We start from the raw sequence: 16,619 nt of genomic DNA on the forward strand, positions 1-16,619 counted from the left end.
ACTAGCGGTTTGAAAGCATTCAAAATGCAAAATGTGAGTAGATAAATAGGTACCACTTTGGTGGGAAGGTAACGGCGTTCCGTGTCTAGTCACGCTGGCCATGTGACCACAGAAGATTGTCTTTGGACAAAACACTAGCTCTATGGGTTGGAAACAGAGATAAGCACCACCACCTAGAGTCAGACACGACTGGACAAATTGTCAAGGGGAACGTTTACCTTTACATGTTTCCTAGCATTCTGAAAACACTTTTGATGTTTAAGGAGAAGCCAAGAAGAGAATTCTGAAAATCTTGATCACCCTGGTGAGTCTGGTGTGATGCTACTCACTGAATTTCCAGGTTTTTTCCCAGTGTTGAAGCTGTAGATGTGGGAAGTTGTCATATGAGCAGTTGCCCAGCAACCTCTGCAGTCTGTACATATCTCTCCAGCTCCAAAGTTGGGATGAAAGGCTGGGGACTATTTGGGCACTGTGCCTTAGCTGTACAATCACTAAATAGCTAATTCCTAATGTCTCAACAGAAACTGTTCCAAAACAGGAAAGTGAGTGGGTAAGTTGCTACCTGAAACTACTACCTGAAACTGCTCAGAACACCTTCAAGCAGTAGCGCTCACTAATGCATACTCTCTGCTGATTCTTCCATTTGGAAATGCCAGCAGAGGAGACTGGCTTGGGTTTGGCGCTGCATGGAGAGGAAAAAATGGTGGACTTGCAACAACTATTTTTGGCATGGACACTAAAATATCACAGGTATGTGATCCCCAAATGGTACCTATTTGGAAGCAGTTAAGATTCCAGTGGCACATTTACACAGCTGCACGCCATGTAGGACAAGTTGCTCTGGTTACACAATATTTTTGTGTGCCATATAGCAAAAATGCAGTGGGACTGCTCTTAGACAAACCAGCTTGTTCTGCCAATCATGCTCAGTCGTGGGTTGTGTGCAATGCGCCCCAGCAGCAGTTTAGACACTATAAACAGTAGAGCTGGTTGAGCCAGCAAAGACTGAAACATTTCACACATGCAAGCTAGTGGCATCAACAGTATTCCACAGGAGCAGCGTATGTGTGTGTGTGTGTTTAGTCGTTTAGTCGTGTCCGACTCTTCGTGACCCCATGGACCAGAGCACGCCAGGCCCTCCTGTCTTCTACTGCCTCCCGGAGTTGTGTCAGGTTCATGTTGGTTGCTTCGCAGACACTGTCCAGCCATCTCATCCTCGGTCGTCCCCTTCTCTTGCCGTCACACTTTCCTAACATCAAGGTCTTTTCCAAGGAGTCTTCTCTTCTCATGAGATGGCCAAAGTATTGGAGCCTCAGCTTCAGGATCTGTCCTTCCAGTGAGCACTCAGGGTTGATTTCCTTTAGAACTGATAGGTTTGTTCTCCTTGCAGTCCAGGGGATTCTCAAGAGCCTCCTCCAGCACCACAATTCAAAGGCATCAATTCTTCAGCGGTCTGCTTTCTTTATGGTCCAGCTCTCACTTCCATACATCACAACAGGAAAAACCATAGCTTTGACTATTCGGACTTTTGTTGGCAAGGTGATGTCTCTGCTTTTCAAGATGCTGTCAAGATTTGTCATCGCTTTCCTCCCAAGAAGAAGGCGCCTTTTAATTTCAGGGCTGCTGTCTCCATCTGCAGTGATCATGGAGCCCAGGAAGATAAAATTTGACACTGCCTCCATATCTTCCCCTTCTATTTCCCAGGAGGTGATGGGACCAGTGGCCATGATCTTAGTTTTTTTGATGTTGAGTTTCAGAGCGTTTTTTGCACTCTCCTCTTTCACTCTCATTACAAGGTTCTTTAATTCCTCCTCACTTTCTGCCATCAGAGTGGTATCATCTGCATATCGGAGGTTGTTGATATTTCTTCCGGCAATCTTAATTCCGGCTTGGGTTTCTTCCAGTCCAGCCTTCCGCATGATGTATTCTGCATATAAGTTAAATAAGCTGGGGGACAATATACAGCCTTGCCGTACTCCTTTCCCAATTTTGAACCACTCAGTTGTTCCATGACCAGTTCTAACTGTTGCTTCCTGTCCCACATATAGGTTTCTCAGGAGACAGATAAAGTGGTCAGGCACTCCCATTTCTTTAAGAACTTGCCATAGTTTGCTGTGGTCCACACAGTCAAAGGCTTTCGCATAGTCAATGAAGCAGAAGTAGATATTTTTCTGGAACTCTCTGGCTTTCTCCATAATCCAGCGCAAGTTAGCAATTTGGTCTCGAGTTCCTCTGCCTCTTCGGAATCCAGCTTGTACTTCTGGGAGTTCTCGGTCCACATACTGCTGAAGCCTACCTTGTAGGATTTTGAGCATAACCTTGCTAGCGTGTGAAATGAGTGCAATTGTACGGTAGTTGGAGCATTCTTTGGCACTGCCTTTCTTTGGGATTGGGATGTAGACTGATCTTTTCCAATCCTCTGGCCACTGTTGAGTTTTCCAAACTTGCTGGCATATTGAATGTAGCACCTTAACAGCATCATCTTTCAAGATTTTAAATAGTTCAACTGGAATGCCATCACCTCCACTGGCCTTGTTGTTAGCCAGGCTTTCTAAGGCCCACTTGACTTCGCTCTCCAGGATGTCTGGCTCAAGGTCAGCAACTACATTGTCTGGGTTGTCCGGGATATCCACATCTTTCTGATATAATTCCTCTGTGTATTCTTGCCACCTCTTCTTGACGTCTTCTGCTTCTGTTAGGTCCCTCCCATTTTTGTCTTTTATCATGTTCATCTTTGCGCAAAATGTTCCTCTAATATGTCCAATTTTCCTGAACAGATCTCTGGTCTTTCCTTTTCTGTTATCTTCCTCTATTTCTTTGCATTGTTCATTTAAGAAGGCCCTCTTGTCTCTCCTTGCTATTCTTTGGAAGTCTGAATTCAATTTTCTGTAACTTTCCCTATCTCCCTTGCATTTTGCTTCCCTTCTCCTCTCTGCTATTTCTAAGGCCTCGTTGGACAGCCACTTTGCTTTCTTGCATTTCCTTTTCTTTGGGATGGTTTTCGTTGCTGCCTCCTGGACAATGTTACGAGCCTCTATCCAAAGTTCTTCAGGCACTCTGTCCACCAAATCTAGTTCCTTAAATCTGTTCTTTACTTCCACTGTGTATTCATAAGGGATTTGGTTTAGATTATACCTGAGTGGCCCAGTGGTTTTTCCTAATCTCTTCAGTCTAAGCTTGAATTTTGCTATGAGAAGCTGATGATCAGAACCGCAGTCAGCTCCAGGTCTTGTTTTTGCTGACTGTATAGAGCTTCTCCATCTTTGGCTGCAGAGAATATAATCAATCTGATTTCGATATTGCCCATCTGGTGATTTCCATGTATAGAGTCGCCTCTTGTGTTGTTGGAAAAGAGTGTTTGTGATGACCAGCTTATTCTCTTGACAAAACTCTATTAGCCTTTGTCCTGCTTCGTTCTGAACTCCAAGGCCAAACTTCCTTGTTGTTCCTTTTATCTCTTGGCTGCCTTGTCGTGGCGAAGGGGCTTGAGTAACTCAGAGAAACTATGGGCTATGCCGTGCAGGGACACCCAAGACGGACAGGACATAGTGGAGAGTTCCGACTAAACGCAATCCACCTGGAGTAGGAAATGGCAAGCCACTCCAGTATCTTTGCCAAGAACGCCCCATGATCAGAAACAAAAGGCAGCGTATGTACCTCCCCTAGATGACAAGTGTGCTCTTAGGAACAAGTATCAATGACATTTTTGGCTCTTAAAAATGAGTGTGGAGTATTAACAAGCAGAAGCAAGAGTCTCACAGACTGACAGCAAATTTATAGAAAATTCCACTTAATTATAAAAAATATCCAATCACTCTGCAGATTAGGGCATTATGAAAGCAACTGTATATTATTATTATTATTATTATTATTATTATTATTATTATTATTATTATTATTATTATTATTATTATTATTATCATCATCATCATCATCATCATCATCATCATCATCATCATCATCATCATCATCATCATCATCATCAACTTCTTACATCTTTAAGAGTACAGCATTTTTCACTCCTACACAATCAGGCCAAACAGGAATGTTATTATACAATTATGATTTTGGTAGCTTTCACACTTTGGACTTTATTGCTAGATGACTTTAAATTTGAGCTTCCCCAGCAGGAACACCTGACATTGTTGTAACTTCTCATGCTCCAGAAAAGGAATGAAACTCCAGTCATCCGGTGCAAAATTCACAGATGTTGTTTATGTGCAAATATAAGACAAGCACACCCTTGTATTTCCAAAGTGGCACAGCGAACATTTGCCTTCCTCGGCTGGGGAGGATATGTAGCCACATCATTGCAAAATTATGGTGCAAGAGTATTCTAGGGTGGGACAATGTTTAATATTTATGGAGGTGGGCAAATGTATCCCACCTCAAACTAAGCAGGAAAAGCGAAACAGTAAACCAATGTGATATAATGTTAGTCCTGGACCCAAGAGATTGATTTCAAACCTTTGTTCAGCCCTGGAATTTCACTGGGGGAAGGAAAAAATAAACCACTTTTTGGACATCTCACACACCTCTAAAACCCCACCAGAGTCACTATAAGCATGACACAATAAATGACAATATGATCAAAACATCTCATTTGCCTAACACTTTTCATAAGGGAGTAAAGCAAACTCCCATCTTTTTAGAGAACAGATGGCTACAGCTCCTGTAAAGTCTGCACTCTCATCAGGGGTGCTAGTCCAGAGACACTGGGGGTGTTTGTCTCAATGCTCAGGTTTCTGGGAATTATGTGTCACTTCTATTCTAATGCCTGACCTTTCATAATAACGTGTTCCCCATTTCACCATACTGACAGAACACATACAGTGGTGCCTCGCTTAACGATTGCCTCATTAAACGACGAAACCGCTTTACAATGAAGTTTTTGCGACTGCTTTTGCAATCGCAAAACAATGTTCCTATGGGGAAAATTCGCTTAACAATCGGTTCCCTGCTTCGGGAACCGATTTTTCGCTAAACAATGATTCAGAAACAGCTGATTAGCGGTTCTAAAATGGCCACCTGCTGTGCAAAATGGCTCCCCGTATGTTTTCAGGACGGAGTCCCCACTTTATAGGCAGCGAAAATGGCTGCCCCTATGGAGGACCTTCGCTGGACGGCGAGTTTCCAGCCCACTGGAACGCACTGAACCGGTTTCAATGCATTTCAATTGGCTTTTTCGTTTCACAATACGATGTTTTCGTAAGACAGTGATTTCAACGGAATGAATTAACATTGTCTTGCGAGGCACCACTGTACATTCAAACAATTTGCTGCTCTTTTTAAAAAGAGGACTGTTCATACAGAAGAAAAGCACATTAACATGGTAAGCCATTTTCAATACTCACTACTGCTTCCATATCTGAAGTATCAGGGGGTGCGAACATCGACTGAACCATGAACTTGTGTTTACTTTTCTCATTAGGGTCATAATCAAAAGGCTGTAGCATCACTGAAAAGAGAAATTATTGCTCTATTAGAACACTAGCATTTGACGGCATATAGGCTCATAGAGTCGTTGTAGGGTTGGAAGGGACCTTAGAGGTCTTCTAGTCCAACCCCCTGCCTAAGACAGGAGACCTCATATCATCCCGGACAGGTGGCTGTCCAATCTTTTCTTGAAAACCTCCCACAACATTGGGAGGCAAACTGTTCCAGTCCGCTGGCTCTTCAGTCTGCTTGCCCCATTGTAACTCCCCAAAGCACTAACAGCTATAAAAGAAGCTGGAAACACCACGGCAAGTTCTTTGTGCAGCATGATCTGAACTTGGCAAACTGAAAATGTGCTTGAACTTCCTACATCCACAAAAGTAAACAGCTAAGAAGACTTCTGCAACACAGGAGGAGTTTTGATATGATGACCAACTGTGATAAGAAAATGTATTTCAAAATACAATGATTTATATATGAATGAATTTCATGGGTATTCTGAGCAAACAGCACCAAATGTAACACAAGTATGTTCCAACACTTGATATTTACTGAAATCAAAAATACACATTCTCTAACCTGTGGGATTCTGTGCTAAAGAAATCCTCTACAGATCCTGATGATAATGCTCTGGAACCATTCCAAAATTGGTAACTGGGCCAATGTCAGGAGAAGCTGAATATACTATATCAAATGTGTATATGGCATAGCTAGATCATGTGAACAATAAATACTTCACAGAAAAAAACAGTGGATCTAATGGTGCTGGATTTAGGCATGGCAGATTGATCTCACAACCTAAACAGATTCTGCCTATTAGGACAATCATCTGTGTAGGGGAAAAAATCTCCCTACATATATGATAATTAGTTTAAACTGATATAAGGAAACTGCTATTAACATACAAGCAAAGTATGATGGACTCATTCCAAACATTTTGTACAAGATACTACTGTAGCCACAATATCCAAACAAATGAGAACCCATTTTTGGGGGAACCAGATGATTTCAGGAGTGTCTACTGTGCATTTTTCTAGAATATTTTCCAGTTTTGTCGAAGACTGTTCTGAGAAGCTTGTAAAAAGCACAGATTATTGAAGCCAAATCATTCCCCTGGACAAGTAACCCTGGAGTGCAGAGGTCTATCCGCAGCTTTTTAAAAAGATAATCAATGAGTTGGGAGTGCTTTCCTGAATCATACTGCTGTCCGTCTCAACTTGCAATGCACTTGGGTGAGATCAACAATGTATTCTCAGTTCTAGCAGGGCAAGATGACTGTACAAAATATACACACATCCTAGAACATGCCCCAAACACTTTGCAATTTGTAGAGGAAGCCATGCAGGGGTTTCACAGTGAATTGTCTTCTGGCTCGTTAATTAAAATACTGTTCAACCTGTTTTCCAAACTAGGACAAAATGGAAAACTAGCGAGGGCTGGACGAAGAGTTATGCAAACTGCTAACGAAAGTTTCAGATCCCCCCACACCCTTGTGAACAGGAAGTGTGGAACCCTGAGGGTTGTTGCTGCAATGCTAGCTCATCAGTTTGTTACAGTGAGATACAAACAAAACTGACACGTTCAATGCATGTGCAAACTCTGACGAGGGAATGGCACAGACATGCATCCTGATTTCATCAGTTGACATGTTCTACAAAAAACAATCCTGTTTACACTTGAATTTAAATGGTTAGAACAGTAACCAAAACCAAACTCTAACTTCCAATAGCAATAGCTGAATTATCCCCTACCGAAACCCTCTTTAGATAGCTCGCTATGTGGATGAACTGCTTTTACAGCAAGGATGCTGACCTCAGATTTATTCTACATTTATTCCCAAACTTGGGTTGCCAGATGTTCTTGAACTAAAACTCTCAGAAGCCTTCACCACTAGTTCTGCTGGCCAGGATTTCTGGGAGTTGCAGTCCCATCTGGAGGGAAACCCAAGGTTGGGAGCCACTGCTATAGACAAAGGGTGGGATATTATATAGCCTTTTAGTTGTTACTGGACTACAATCTCCCCAATTCCTTACCAGAGCTGATGGGAAACAAAGTCTAAAGAGGACCACCACTGCCTTCCTTTCCTATAGTTTAATAGTAAAGTCATTTTAAAAAGCCACCACTGTACATATTTATGTACAGTATCTGAAACAGCATTCATTCATCTACTAGAGGCTTGAGAAACCCCAAGGTCTTCATAAACGAAGAAAACTGGGGTTATTGGGTAGTGATGCAATGGAATATCCAGGAAATGGCGTGGCTGGCTGATACCCGGGAGAGGCGTACTCCACACTATAGCATTTTCCTGTTGGTCCTCAAGTGCATTCATCTTTTTCTACTTTCCGTTGCAGGAGGCAGACGATCCCACCTGCCCCCTTCCCTTATTGCCACCTTGTGCCTGATAAAACACTATTCTTCCAACATGACAGTTTTGCCCGATACGTCTAAGTTGTTTAAAGACCTCATTCTTCCCCACCACTGCATTAGAGGAACATGCAAGGAGATAATTATAGCAAGAACAGCACCATGAAACATTGAAAAGGGCTGAGTCAAGCAAATCTGTGACAAATCACAAGAACCAGCAGGGATGTGCTGAGAGTGCTGTAACACATACACCCACTATTTCTTAAGAACCTAATGTGCAGGCTGGTGATAAACTCTAGCAGCTCCAACGTCCAACGATTTGTGCGTGAATTAATAACAGCTTCAGCAGAGGTGATAAAAGAAAGCTATGAGCAAAATGCATTTTAGCCTATCATCCAAATTTATTGCATCATTCTGTTGTTGTTAATTATGGCAGCATACTAGGGAACACAAGTATGCAACAGCTTGACTTGAACTCAAAAGATCAGCTTCCTCCAACTGCGCTTCAAATAAAGTGAATTACAAGTCTAATTTGCCACAGCTAGAATGACCAAAGTTCTGGAATGGCTGCACTTCCAAAACAGTTGGAAGGTACCAAGATGGGGAGGAACTACACAGACCATGTAAACTAGATCTCACAGGAGACAAACTATGAAGCAAGTGCAGTGGATTGAGACGTCACTGAGACACATGTAAAGAAAAGGAAAGTCTTTGACATAATGCTGGAGTCATCGGGTATGGCATTAGGTTTGCTAGCTGCGTAAGAGATGCACATCCTGTCACCTTTGCACCAAGACAAATTCCTGTTTCAATAAGTAAACACATTTGTATTTCCCAACGTATTAAAACACTTTAAAAACGGAAACAAATCCTAGGACAGTGATGGCGAACCTATGGCATACGTATCACAGCTGGCATGTAGAAACCTCTCTGTGGGCACACGAGCCATAAATTGCCATCGAAAAATGCTTACCTGTCCTCTGATCCAGATTTTGGGAAGAACTCTTAGGAATGGAGGCAGAGCCAAGATGGCAATGGCCACCACCACCACAAACACACGTACACACCCAGTGTTAGCCACCACTAAACTACCAGTTGCAAAAGAGCTGCATTAAATAGGAATCTCAAACTGTAAGTGCATCTCTTGGTAAATCAATTCTGTTGTTGTTTAGTCATTAAGTCGTGTCCGACGCTTCATGACCCCATGGACCAGAGCACGCCAGGCTCTCCTGTCTTCCACTGTCTCCCGGACTTGGGTCAAATTCACGTTGGTAGCTTCGGTGACACTGTCCAACCATCTCGCCCTCTGTCATCCCCTTCTCCTCTTGCCTTCACATTTTCCCGACATCAGGGTCTTTTCCAGGGAGTCTTCTCATGGGATGGTCAAAGTATTGGAGACTCAAATTCAGGATCTGTCCTCCCAGTGAGCACTCAGGGTAGATTTCCTTCAAAATGGACAGGTTTGTTCTCTTTGCAGTCCAGGGGACTCTCAAGAGCCTCCTCCAGCACCACAATTCAAAAGCATCAATTCTTCGGTGATCAGCCTTCTTTATGGTCCAGCTCTCACTTCCATAAATCACTACTGGAAAAACCATAGCTTTGACTATGCGGACCTTTGTTGGCAAGGTGATGTCTCTGCTTTTCAAGATGCTGTCTAGTTTTGTCATTGCTTTCCTCCCAAGAAACAGGTGTCTTTTGATTTTGCGGCTGCTGTCACCATCTGCAGTGATCATGGAGCCCAAAAAAGTAAAATCTGTCACTGCCTCCATATCTTCCCCTTCTATTTGCCAGGTGATGGGATCAGTGGCCATGATCTTAGCTTTTCTGATGCTGAGGTTCAGACTATTTTTTGCGCTCTCCTCTTTCACCCTCATTAAGAGGTTCTTTAAGTCCTCCTCACTTTCTGCCATCAGAGTGATATCCTCTGCATATCGGAGGTTGCTGATATTTCTTCTGGCAATCCTAATTCCGGTTTGGGATTCATCTAGTCTTGCCTTTCGCATGATGTATTCTGCATATCAGTTAAATAAGCAGAGAGACAATATACAGCCTTCTCGTACTCCTTTCCCAATTTTGAACCAATCAGTTGTTCCATATCCAGTTCTAACTGTTGCTTCCTGTCCCACAAATAGATTTCTCAGGAGATAGATAAGGTGGTCAGGCACTCCCATTTCTTTAAGAACTTGCCATAGTTTGTTGTGGTCCACACAGTCAAAGGCTGTTGCGTAGTCAATGAAGCAGACGTATATATTTTTCTGAAACTCTTTGGCTTTCTCCATAATCCAGTGCATGTTAGCAATTTGGTCTCTAGTTCCTTTGCCCCTTCGAAATCCAGCTTGAGCTTCTGGGAGTTCTTGGTCCACATACTGCTGAAGTCTGCCTTGTAGGATTTTGAGCATAGCCTTGCTAGTGTGTGAAATGAGTGCAATTGTATGGTAGTTGGAGCATTCTTTGGCACTGCCTTTCTTTGGGATTGGGATATAGACTGATCTTTTCCAATCCTCTGGGCACTGCTGAGTTTTCCAAACTTGCTGGCATATTGAATGTAGCACCTTAACAGCATCATCTTTTAAGATTTTAAATAGTTCAATTGGAATGCCATCACCTTCACTGGCCTTGTTGTTAGCCAGGCTTTCTAAGGCTCACTTGACTTTGTTCTCAAGAAATTTTAGAAAACTTTTCTGGCTCAAGGTCAGCAACCACACTATGTGGGTTGTCCGAGATATCCAGATCTTTCTGGTAGAATTCCTCTGTGTATTCTTGCCACCTTCTTAATGTATTCTGCTTCTGTTGAGTCCCTACCATTTTTGTCCTTTATCATGTCCATCTTTGCACAAAATGTTCTTTTAATATCTCAGTTTTTCTTGAACAAGTCTCTGTTTTTTCCCTTTCTATTATTTTCCTCTATATCTTTGCACTGTTCATTTAAGAAGGCCCTCTTGTCTCTCCTTGCTATTCTTTGGAAGTCAGCATTCAATTTTCTGTAACTTTCCCTATCTCCCTTGCATTTTGTTTCCCTTCTCTTCTCTGCTATTTGTAAGCCTCGTTGGACAGCCACTTTGCTTTCTTGCATTTCTTTTTCTTTGGGAAGGTTTTTGTTGCTGCCTCCTGTACAATGTTACAAGCCTCCATCCATAGTTCCAGGCACTCTGTCCACCAAATCTAGTTCCTTAAATCTTGTTCCTTCACTTCCACTGTGTATTCATAAGGGATTTGGTTTAGATTATACCTGACTAGCCCAGTGGTTTTTCCTACTTTCTTCATTTTAAGCTTGAGGTTTGCTATAAGAATCTGATGATCAGAACCATAATTAGCTCCAGGTCTTGTTTTGCTGACTGTATAGAGCTTCCCCATCTTTGGCTGCAGAGAACATAATCAATCTGATTTCAGTATTGCCCATCTGGTGATGTCCATTTGTAGAGTTGCCTCTTGTGTTGTTAGAAAAGAGCGTTTGTGATGATCATCTTTCTTTGGTGTGAGTTCTAGAAGGTGTTGTAAATCTTCATAGAATTGTTCAATTTCAGTCTCCTCAGCAATGCTGGTTGGTGCATCAACTTGGATTACTGTGATGTTGAAAGGTCTGCCTTGGATTTGTATTGACATAATTCTGTCATTTTTGAGATTATATCCCATTACAGCTTTCCCCACTCTTTTGTTAACTATGAGGGCTACTCCATTTCTTCTATGGGATTCTTGCCAGCAATTGTAGATATGATAATTGTCTGAATTGAATTTGCCCATTCCTGTCCATTTTAGTTTACTGACGCCGAGGATGACAATGTTTATTCTTGCCATCTCCTGTTTGACCACATCCAGCTTCCCAAAGTTCATAGATCTAACATTCTGAGTCCCTATGCAGTATTTTTCTTTGCATCATCGGACTTTCCTTTCACTTCCAGGCATGTCCACAACTGAGCGTCCTTTTGGCTTTGGCCCAACAACTTCATTAGCTCTGTAGCTACTTGTACTTGTCCTCCGCTCTTCTTCAGTAACATGTTGGACGTCATATCTTTTAGCCTTTTTTTTTTGTCCATGGAGTTTTCTTGGCAAAAATACTGGAGTGGCTTCACTATGACCTGTCCATCCTGCACAGCATAGCCCATAGTTTCTGTGAATTACTCAAGCCCCTTCGCCACGACAAGGCATCAATCCATGAAGGGGGGTAGATCACTAGAACTTGATAAAAGAAGAGAACTTTTAAAACAAATAGTCTTTACCAATATTTATGGACATGTATGTACATATATGTTTGTGTACGTGGACAAAACCTTTTGTATGTTGTAACATAATCACCGTACTACTGACAGCATCATTTCTGTCCTAATCTATGTGATGAGGGAAAGCACCATGGCATGGTCAGTAGCTGCTCCAGTTATGGAATTCCCTTCTCTTGAAATCTTGCCAAAGCCACTTCCTATGGTGCTGGGGGAAAAAAAATCTCCTTCTGGCTGGCTCCTAGTGGCTGCACTCCAGATGAGAGACAGGGAGCGGACATTAGCTAGAACTGGCATCCAGAGAAGTTTTATTTAGAAGCTTTGTCATTTCAAATTTCTTTGATAGTTTTAGCCATGAGCCCTTATGGGCTATGTGCTGCATGAAATGAACACCACATGCTTATAAGGAGGTTAGAAATAAGCTGATTGAAGACAGAACACAGGAAGGATACATGGAAGCTATGAATTGGTACTAAAATCACTGAATACCAGCGGATGCAAATGGTCAGGCTACACTGAAGCTGTGCAGCTATCCTTCGCGTGCTTTAAAATGCACTGAGTGACATTACATTCAGCGGGGTGGTCCTCCATGTGGCTCCTTGGGCGCCATCCAAGGATTCAGGAGACTCTTCACAGCGCAGATTATCCCACAGCATCGATGATGGATCCATCCTCCCGCATCTGGACCTTCAGGCAGAGATGCTGTGGCGCTCTCCCTAGCTCTTATTAACTCAACCTCCCTTGGGGCCACAATCACATCCCACTCCCGGACAGTTATTCGGTGGGGTATCCCTTGAGGATCAGGAGGATTAGGCAGTAAACTGCCTACTTTTAGATTCGGAAAGTCTCTCACCAACCCTTGAAATCTAACTTTCTTGAATGCTCTCCTTCTTTCCTCTTTTTTCCTTTCCTCATATGCTTTTACCACTGAACTGAACCACACAACTCCTTCATCCTTGTACTCCTCTCCAACTGTCACTTCTGATTCCTCCCACTCTCCTTCTGCCAAGCATACCTCTACCTTCCCTTCCCCCTCTCCTTCTATTAACTCTTTCTTGTCTTCTTCGCCACTTTTACTGTTAACCTGTTGTTTCCTTCCGTTGTCCTTGTCTTTTATTTTTATTTCTGCAGACGGCTCACTTCTACCTTCTAACCCTTCACATAGAGTCATGCTGCTGGGCCTCTCACCTCTCAAACGCACTGATGCCTAAAAAGCCGGTTAATTATAACAGCTTTCTTAAAGAGACATTTTACAAAAAAAGAGGCTGCAGAGACAGCACACAATATTCTATAGAACGTTCCCACACAGCCATCACCAGCTTGCTTTTTTAAAAAACACTTTCTGGTCGAATATGGAAAGACTGTGCACAGTTTGATGGTTGTCATCAGTACTATTAGCCAAGTTCTCCTCCTCTAGGTATCTTTCCCAGGAAAGAAAGAATAAACTTACCGTATTTTTCGCTCCATAAGATGCACCTTTCTACAAGACGCACCACATTTTTAGGAGAAGAAAACAGGAAAAAAATAATTTGTTTTCTTCTCCTAAAAATTGGTGAGCCTTATGGAGAGGTCCATCTTATGGAACACATCCCAGGACCCTTTGGAGGCTCGCCCTGCCCCCCCGGGGGTCAGAGGGGACAAAATCGCCAGCTTCTGGGACTTGAGGCTTGGGACACTTCAGAAGAGTCCCAGAAGCTGGCGATTTCCCCCCCTCTGGCCCAGCAGAGGGGGGGGGCAGGGTGAGCCTCCAAAGGGTCCTAGGGTGTGTTCCAGGACGCTTTAGAGACTCACCCTGCCCCCCTCAGGGGTCAGAGGGGGCAAAATCGCCACCTTCTGGGACTCTTCAGAGGCTTCCCAAGCCTTGAAAGATTCCCAGAAACTGGCGATTTTGCCGGTGATGGCCCTGTGCAGGGGGGGCGGTGGCGGCGTGGCAAGGGTCCTGGGAGGCTCCCCCAGACCCTTGCCACGCTCCCCCCACGGGGTCAGGGGGGTAAAATCACCAGCTTCTGAGACTGTTTTGAGGCTTGGAAGCCTCAAAACACTCCCAGAAACTGGCGATTTTGCCAGTGCTGGCCCGTGCGGGGGGGGGGGGGAGCGTGGCAAGTGTCCTGGGAGGCTCCCTTGCACCTTTGCCACACTCCCCCACCCCCCCACGGGGCCAGGGGGGGTGAAATCGCCAGCTTCTGGGAGTGTTTTGAGGCTTGGCGATTTTGCCGGTGCTGGCCCGTGCGGTGGTGAGAAGAGCGTCGCAAGGGTATGAGTGAGCTTCCAGGACCCTTGCGACATTTCCCTCACCTGGAAGCTGCCGATTTCGCTGGAGCTGGCCCTGTGGGGGTGGGGGGGTGGGGGAGCCTCGCAAGGGTCCTGGAAGGCTCACCCGGACCCTTGCGACACTCCCCCCCATGGGGCCAGCGGCGACGAAATTGCTGCCTTCGGTCCATAAGACGCACGGACATTCCTCCCCACATTTTGGAGGGGAAAAAGTGTGTCTTATGGAGAAAAAAATACGGTAGCTCTATATTGGGCTGGAGAACCTTTGACTTTCCAGAGACTGCTGAACTATTAAGCTGGGACTGATGGAATGGCTGCCACTAAGGAGGTAAAAATTATATTTCACTAACGGCACTGATGGGAACTGAACACAGACAACATCTGAAGAGCCACAGTAGATTTTACAGTCCTGTTTTATGGGACCAAGGTATAGACAAGGGGCATTTATAGGCATGGGGATTTCAAAGCATAAATTTTTTTGTGCCATTCCAGAGTACTACTCATAACTGTTCAGAGACTTCTGTACTTTAAACCTAGACATGAAAAAGCAAAATGTACAACAAAACATGTATCTCAGCCAAATTTCTGGAACCTGAAAGGAGAAGCCAACTGTAATAAAGGCAAAAAAATGTGTATATGGGAATATGAATTATTGCAGCCTACTTAAATTATGAGAGAAGAAATACAGAAGAACAACAAAGGCTTCTAAGCCTAGAAGAAAGGTTCAAAAGTTAAGAGGGAACAAGAGGCCTATAAATATATGATCCATTTCCATGTCGCCCCTTACAGAGGTCAGTGAAGATGCAGTGGGACAAGAACCATGGGTTCGTGTTTTGCATGGTATGAACGGAAAGCAAATCCACTTCAGCAGGATGAAAGCCGAATGTCAGCTGGGAACGACAACTAATTAGTCACAGTTTGGTCCTCTGGGGCCATGTATATTCAATATGTACAACTTGTTTACTTAGATTAATATTAATATTAAAAATTTCCCTTGTGTGGTGTCAATTTGTGCATAGGTGAATAGAAGAGAGTATCCAGTGTAGACCATCTTGACTGCTGCCACTGGTGCTGTCAACATTCAGGTTGCCCTTTGCTATGGCATCCTCTTTCTTGATGGCAACATGGACGCGATACAGTTTCATTCAACACATCTGACAGACATTTAATATATTTCTTACCAGGGGACAGTTCCCTCTGTACTTCTGAAAAGGAGGCTTATTTTGTTTTTGCATCACTTGTAGGGAGGAAAGTTTTTGCTGATGACAAACTGACTCTTCAAGTTGAGTAAAACTTTTGGCATGGTAATTCTGGCTGTCTTTATTTGATGTATTTGGCTATTTTTATTATCTCTCTGTGTGTTTCTTTTTGTAATGGCTACACAAATAAACTTCTTGTATGTGTACTGGGGGAAGGAACTTGCTGTGTTGTGTATGTACTTTGGATATTCGTAAATATTGAGATTTGCAATTTCAAAGGCAGATTTCACAGCAGCATTCTACAGTAGTAACACAACTGCTGAGATACTCTGAAACTGTACTTTTAAACCCATACTCGAACAAGTAAGATATACAGCTATGTGCATTTCAGATAGCTTTGTTGGACCCTAAAAGGATAATAAATTGTAATGAAGTCTTTCAACAACTCTGAACAACTAAAGAATGTGTGGCTGAACACTATCTCTCACAAAGATGGTTGTATCATTAAAGCAGCCTTTAACAAAAATGATTAAATATTATTTCCATTATCCAATTAAATATTAAGATGGCTGTCCAGTAACACTGACAGAAGTGCTACAAGGTCACCATTGCTACCATTTTACAAATATGAGGCTGCCCTCAAAATCAAAAATTATTCAAAGATGAAACAAGGCCATATTAAATCCAGCCAAAATTATTCACTTTTAAAATATAATCAAAACCAGTGGGGATGGATTTCAGCCCATGCTTAATTCTCTCCTTCGTATAAATGTTGTGCTGCAAATCCCACGGCTTTTGCAAAATACCTAGAAGGATGCCTGTGGACAGAAGTAAAATCCCCCTGCCCACCACATCCCCGAGAAAGGGATGTGGTTTTTTACCCCTCCATGTCACAGTTGTGTTTTCCTTGTAACAGGAACAGATTCCCCATCCCAGAAATCTGAAAATATATATATAATGTAACCAATTCCAAGGAAAAATAAGGACAGTGTCATCCAAGGGGTAGAGGACAGCTTTCTCTTGATCTGTGTGCCTTTATTCAGGCACAGTCTAGGTCTGGTAGCCTGTGCACAACCCTAACATCAACTTTTATAATGCGTTAATAATTTGTAAAAAGCTATAGCATGCTTTTACT

At 43.1% G+C, this 16,619-nt stretch overlaps 1 protein-coding gene and 1 long non-coding RNA gene across 3 annotated transcripts in view; one reads left to right on the forward strand and one right to left on the reverse strand.

Annotated features, from left to right (window-relative positions):
- Positions 1-16,619, reverse strand: part of VAPB (VAMP associated protein B and C) — a 76,587-nt gene that overhangs the window by 5,980 nt on the left and 53,988 nt on the right. For both annotated transcript variants that reach the window (XM_072996812.2, XM_078392150.1), the window contains exon 3: positions 5,355-5,458. In XM_072996812.2, coding sequence (XP_072852913.2) covers positions 5,355-5,458 — 104 coding nt within the window. The remainder of the gene's footprint in view (positions 1-5,354; positions 5,459-16,619) is intronic.
- On the forward strand, positions 927-3,822 carry LOC144588763 (uncharacterized). Its single transcript, XR_013544452.1, has 2 exons — positions 927-1,056; positions 3,645-3,822. It is a non-coding gene; the product is annotated as an uncharacterized LOC144588763 (long non-coding RNA).

This window comes from Pogona vitticeps, chromosome 4 (assembly GCF_051106095.1).
Source record: "Pogona vitticeps strain Pit_001003342236 chromosome 4, PviZW2.1, whole genome shotgun sequence".
Taxonomy (NCBI): domain Eukaryota; kingdom Metazoa; phylum Chordata; class Lepidosauria; order Squamata; family Agamidae; genus Pogona; species Pogona vitticeps.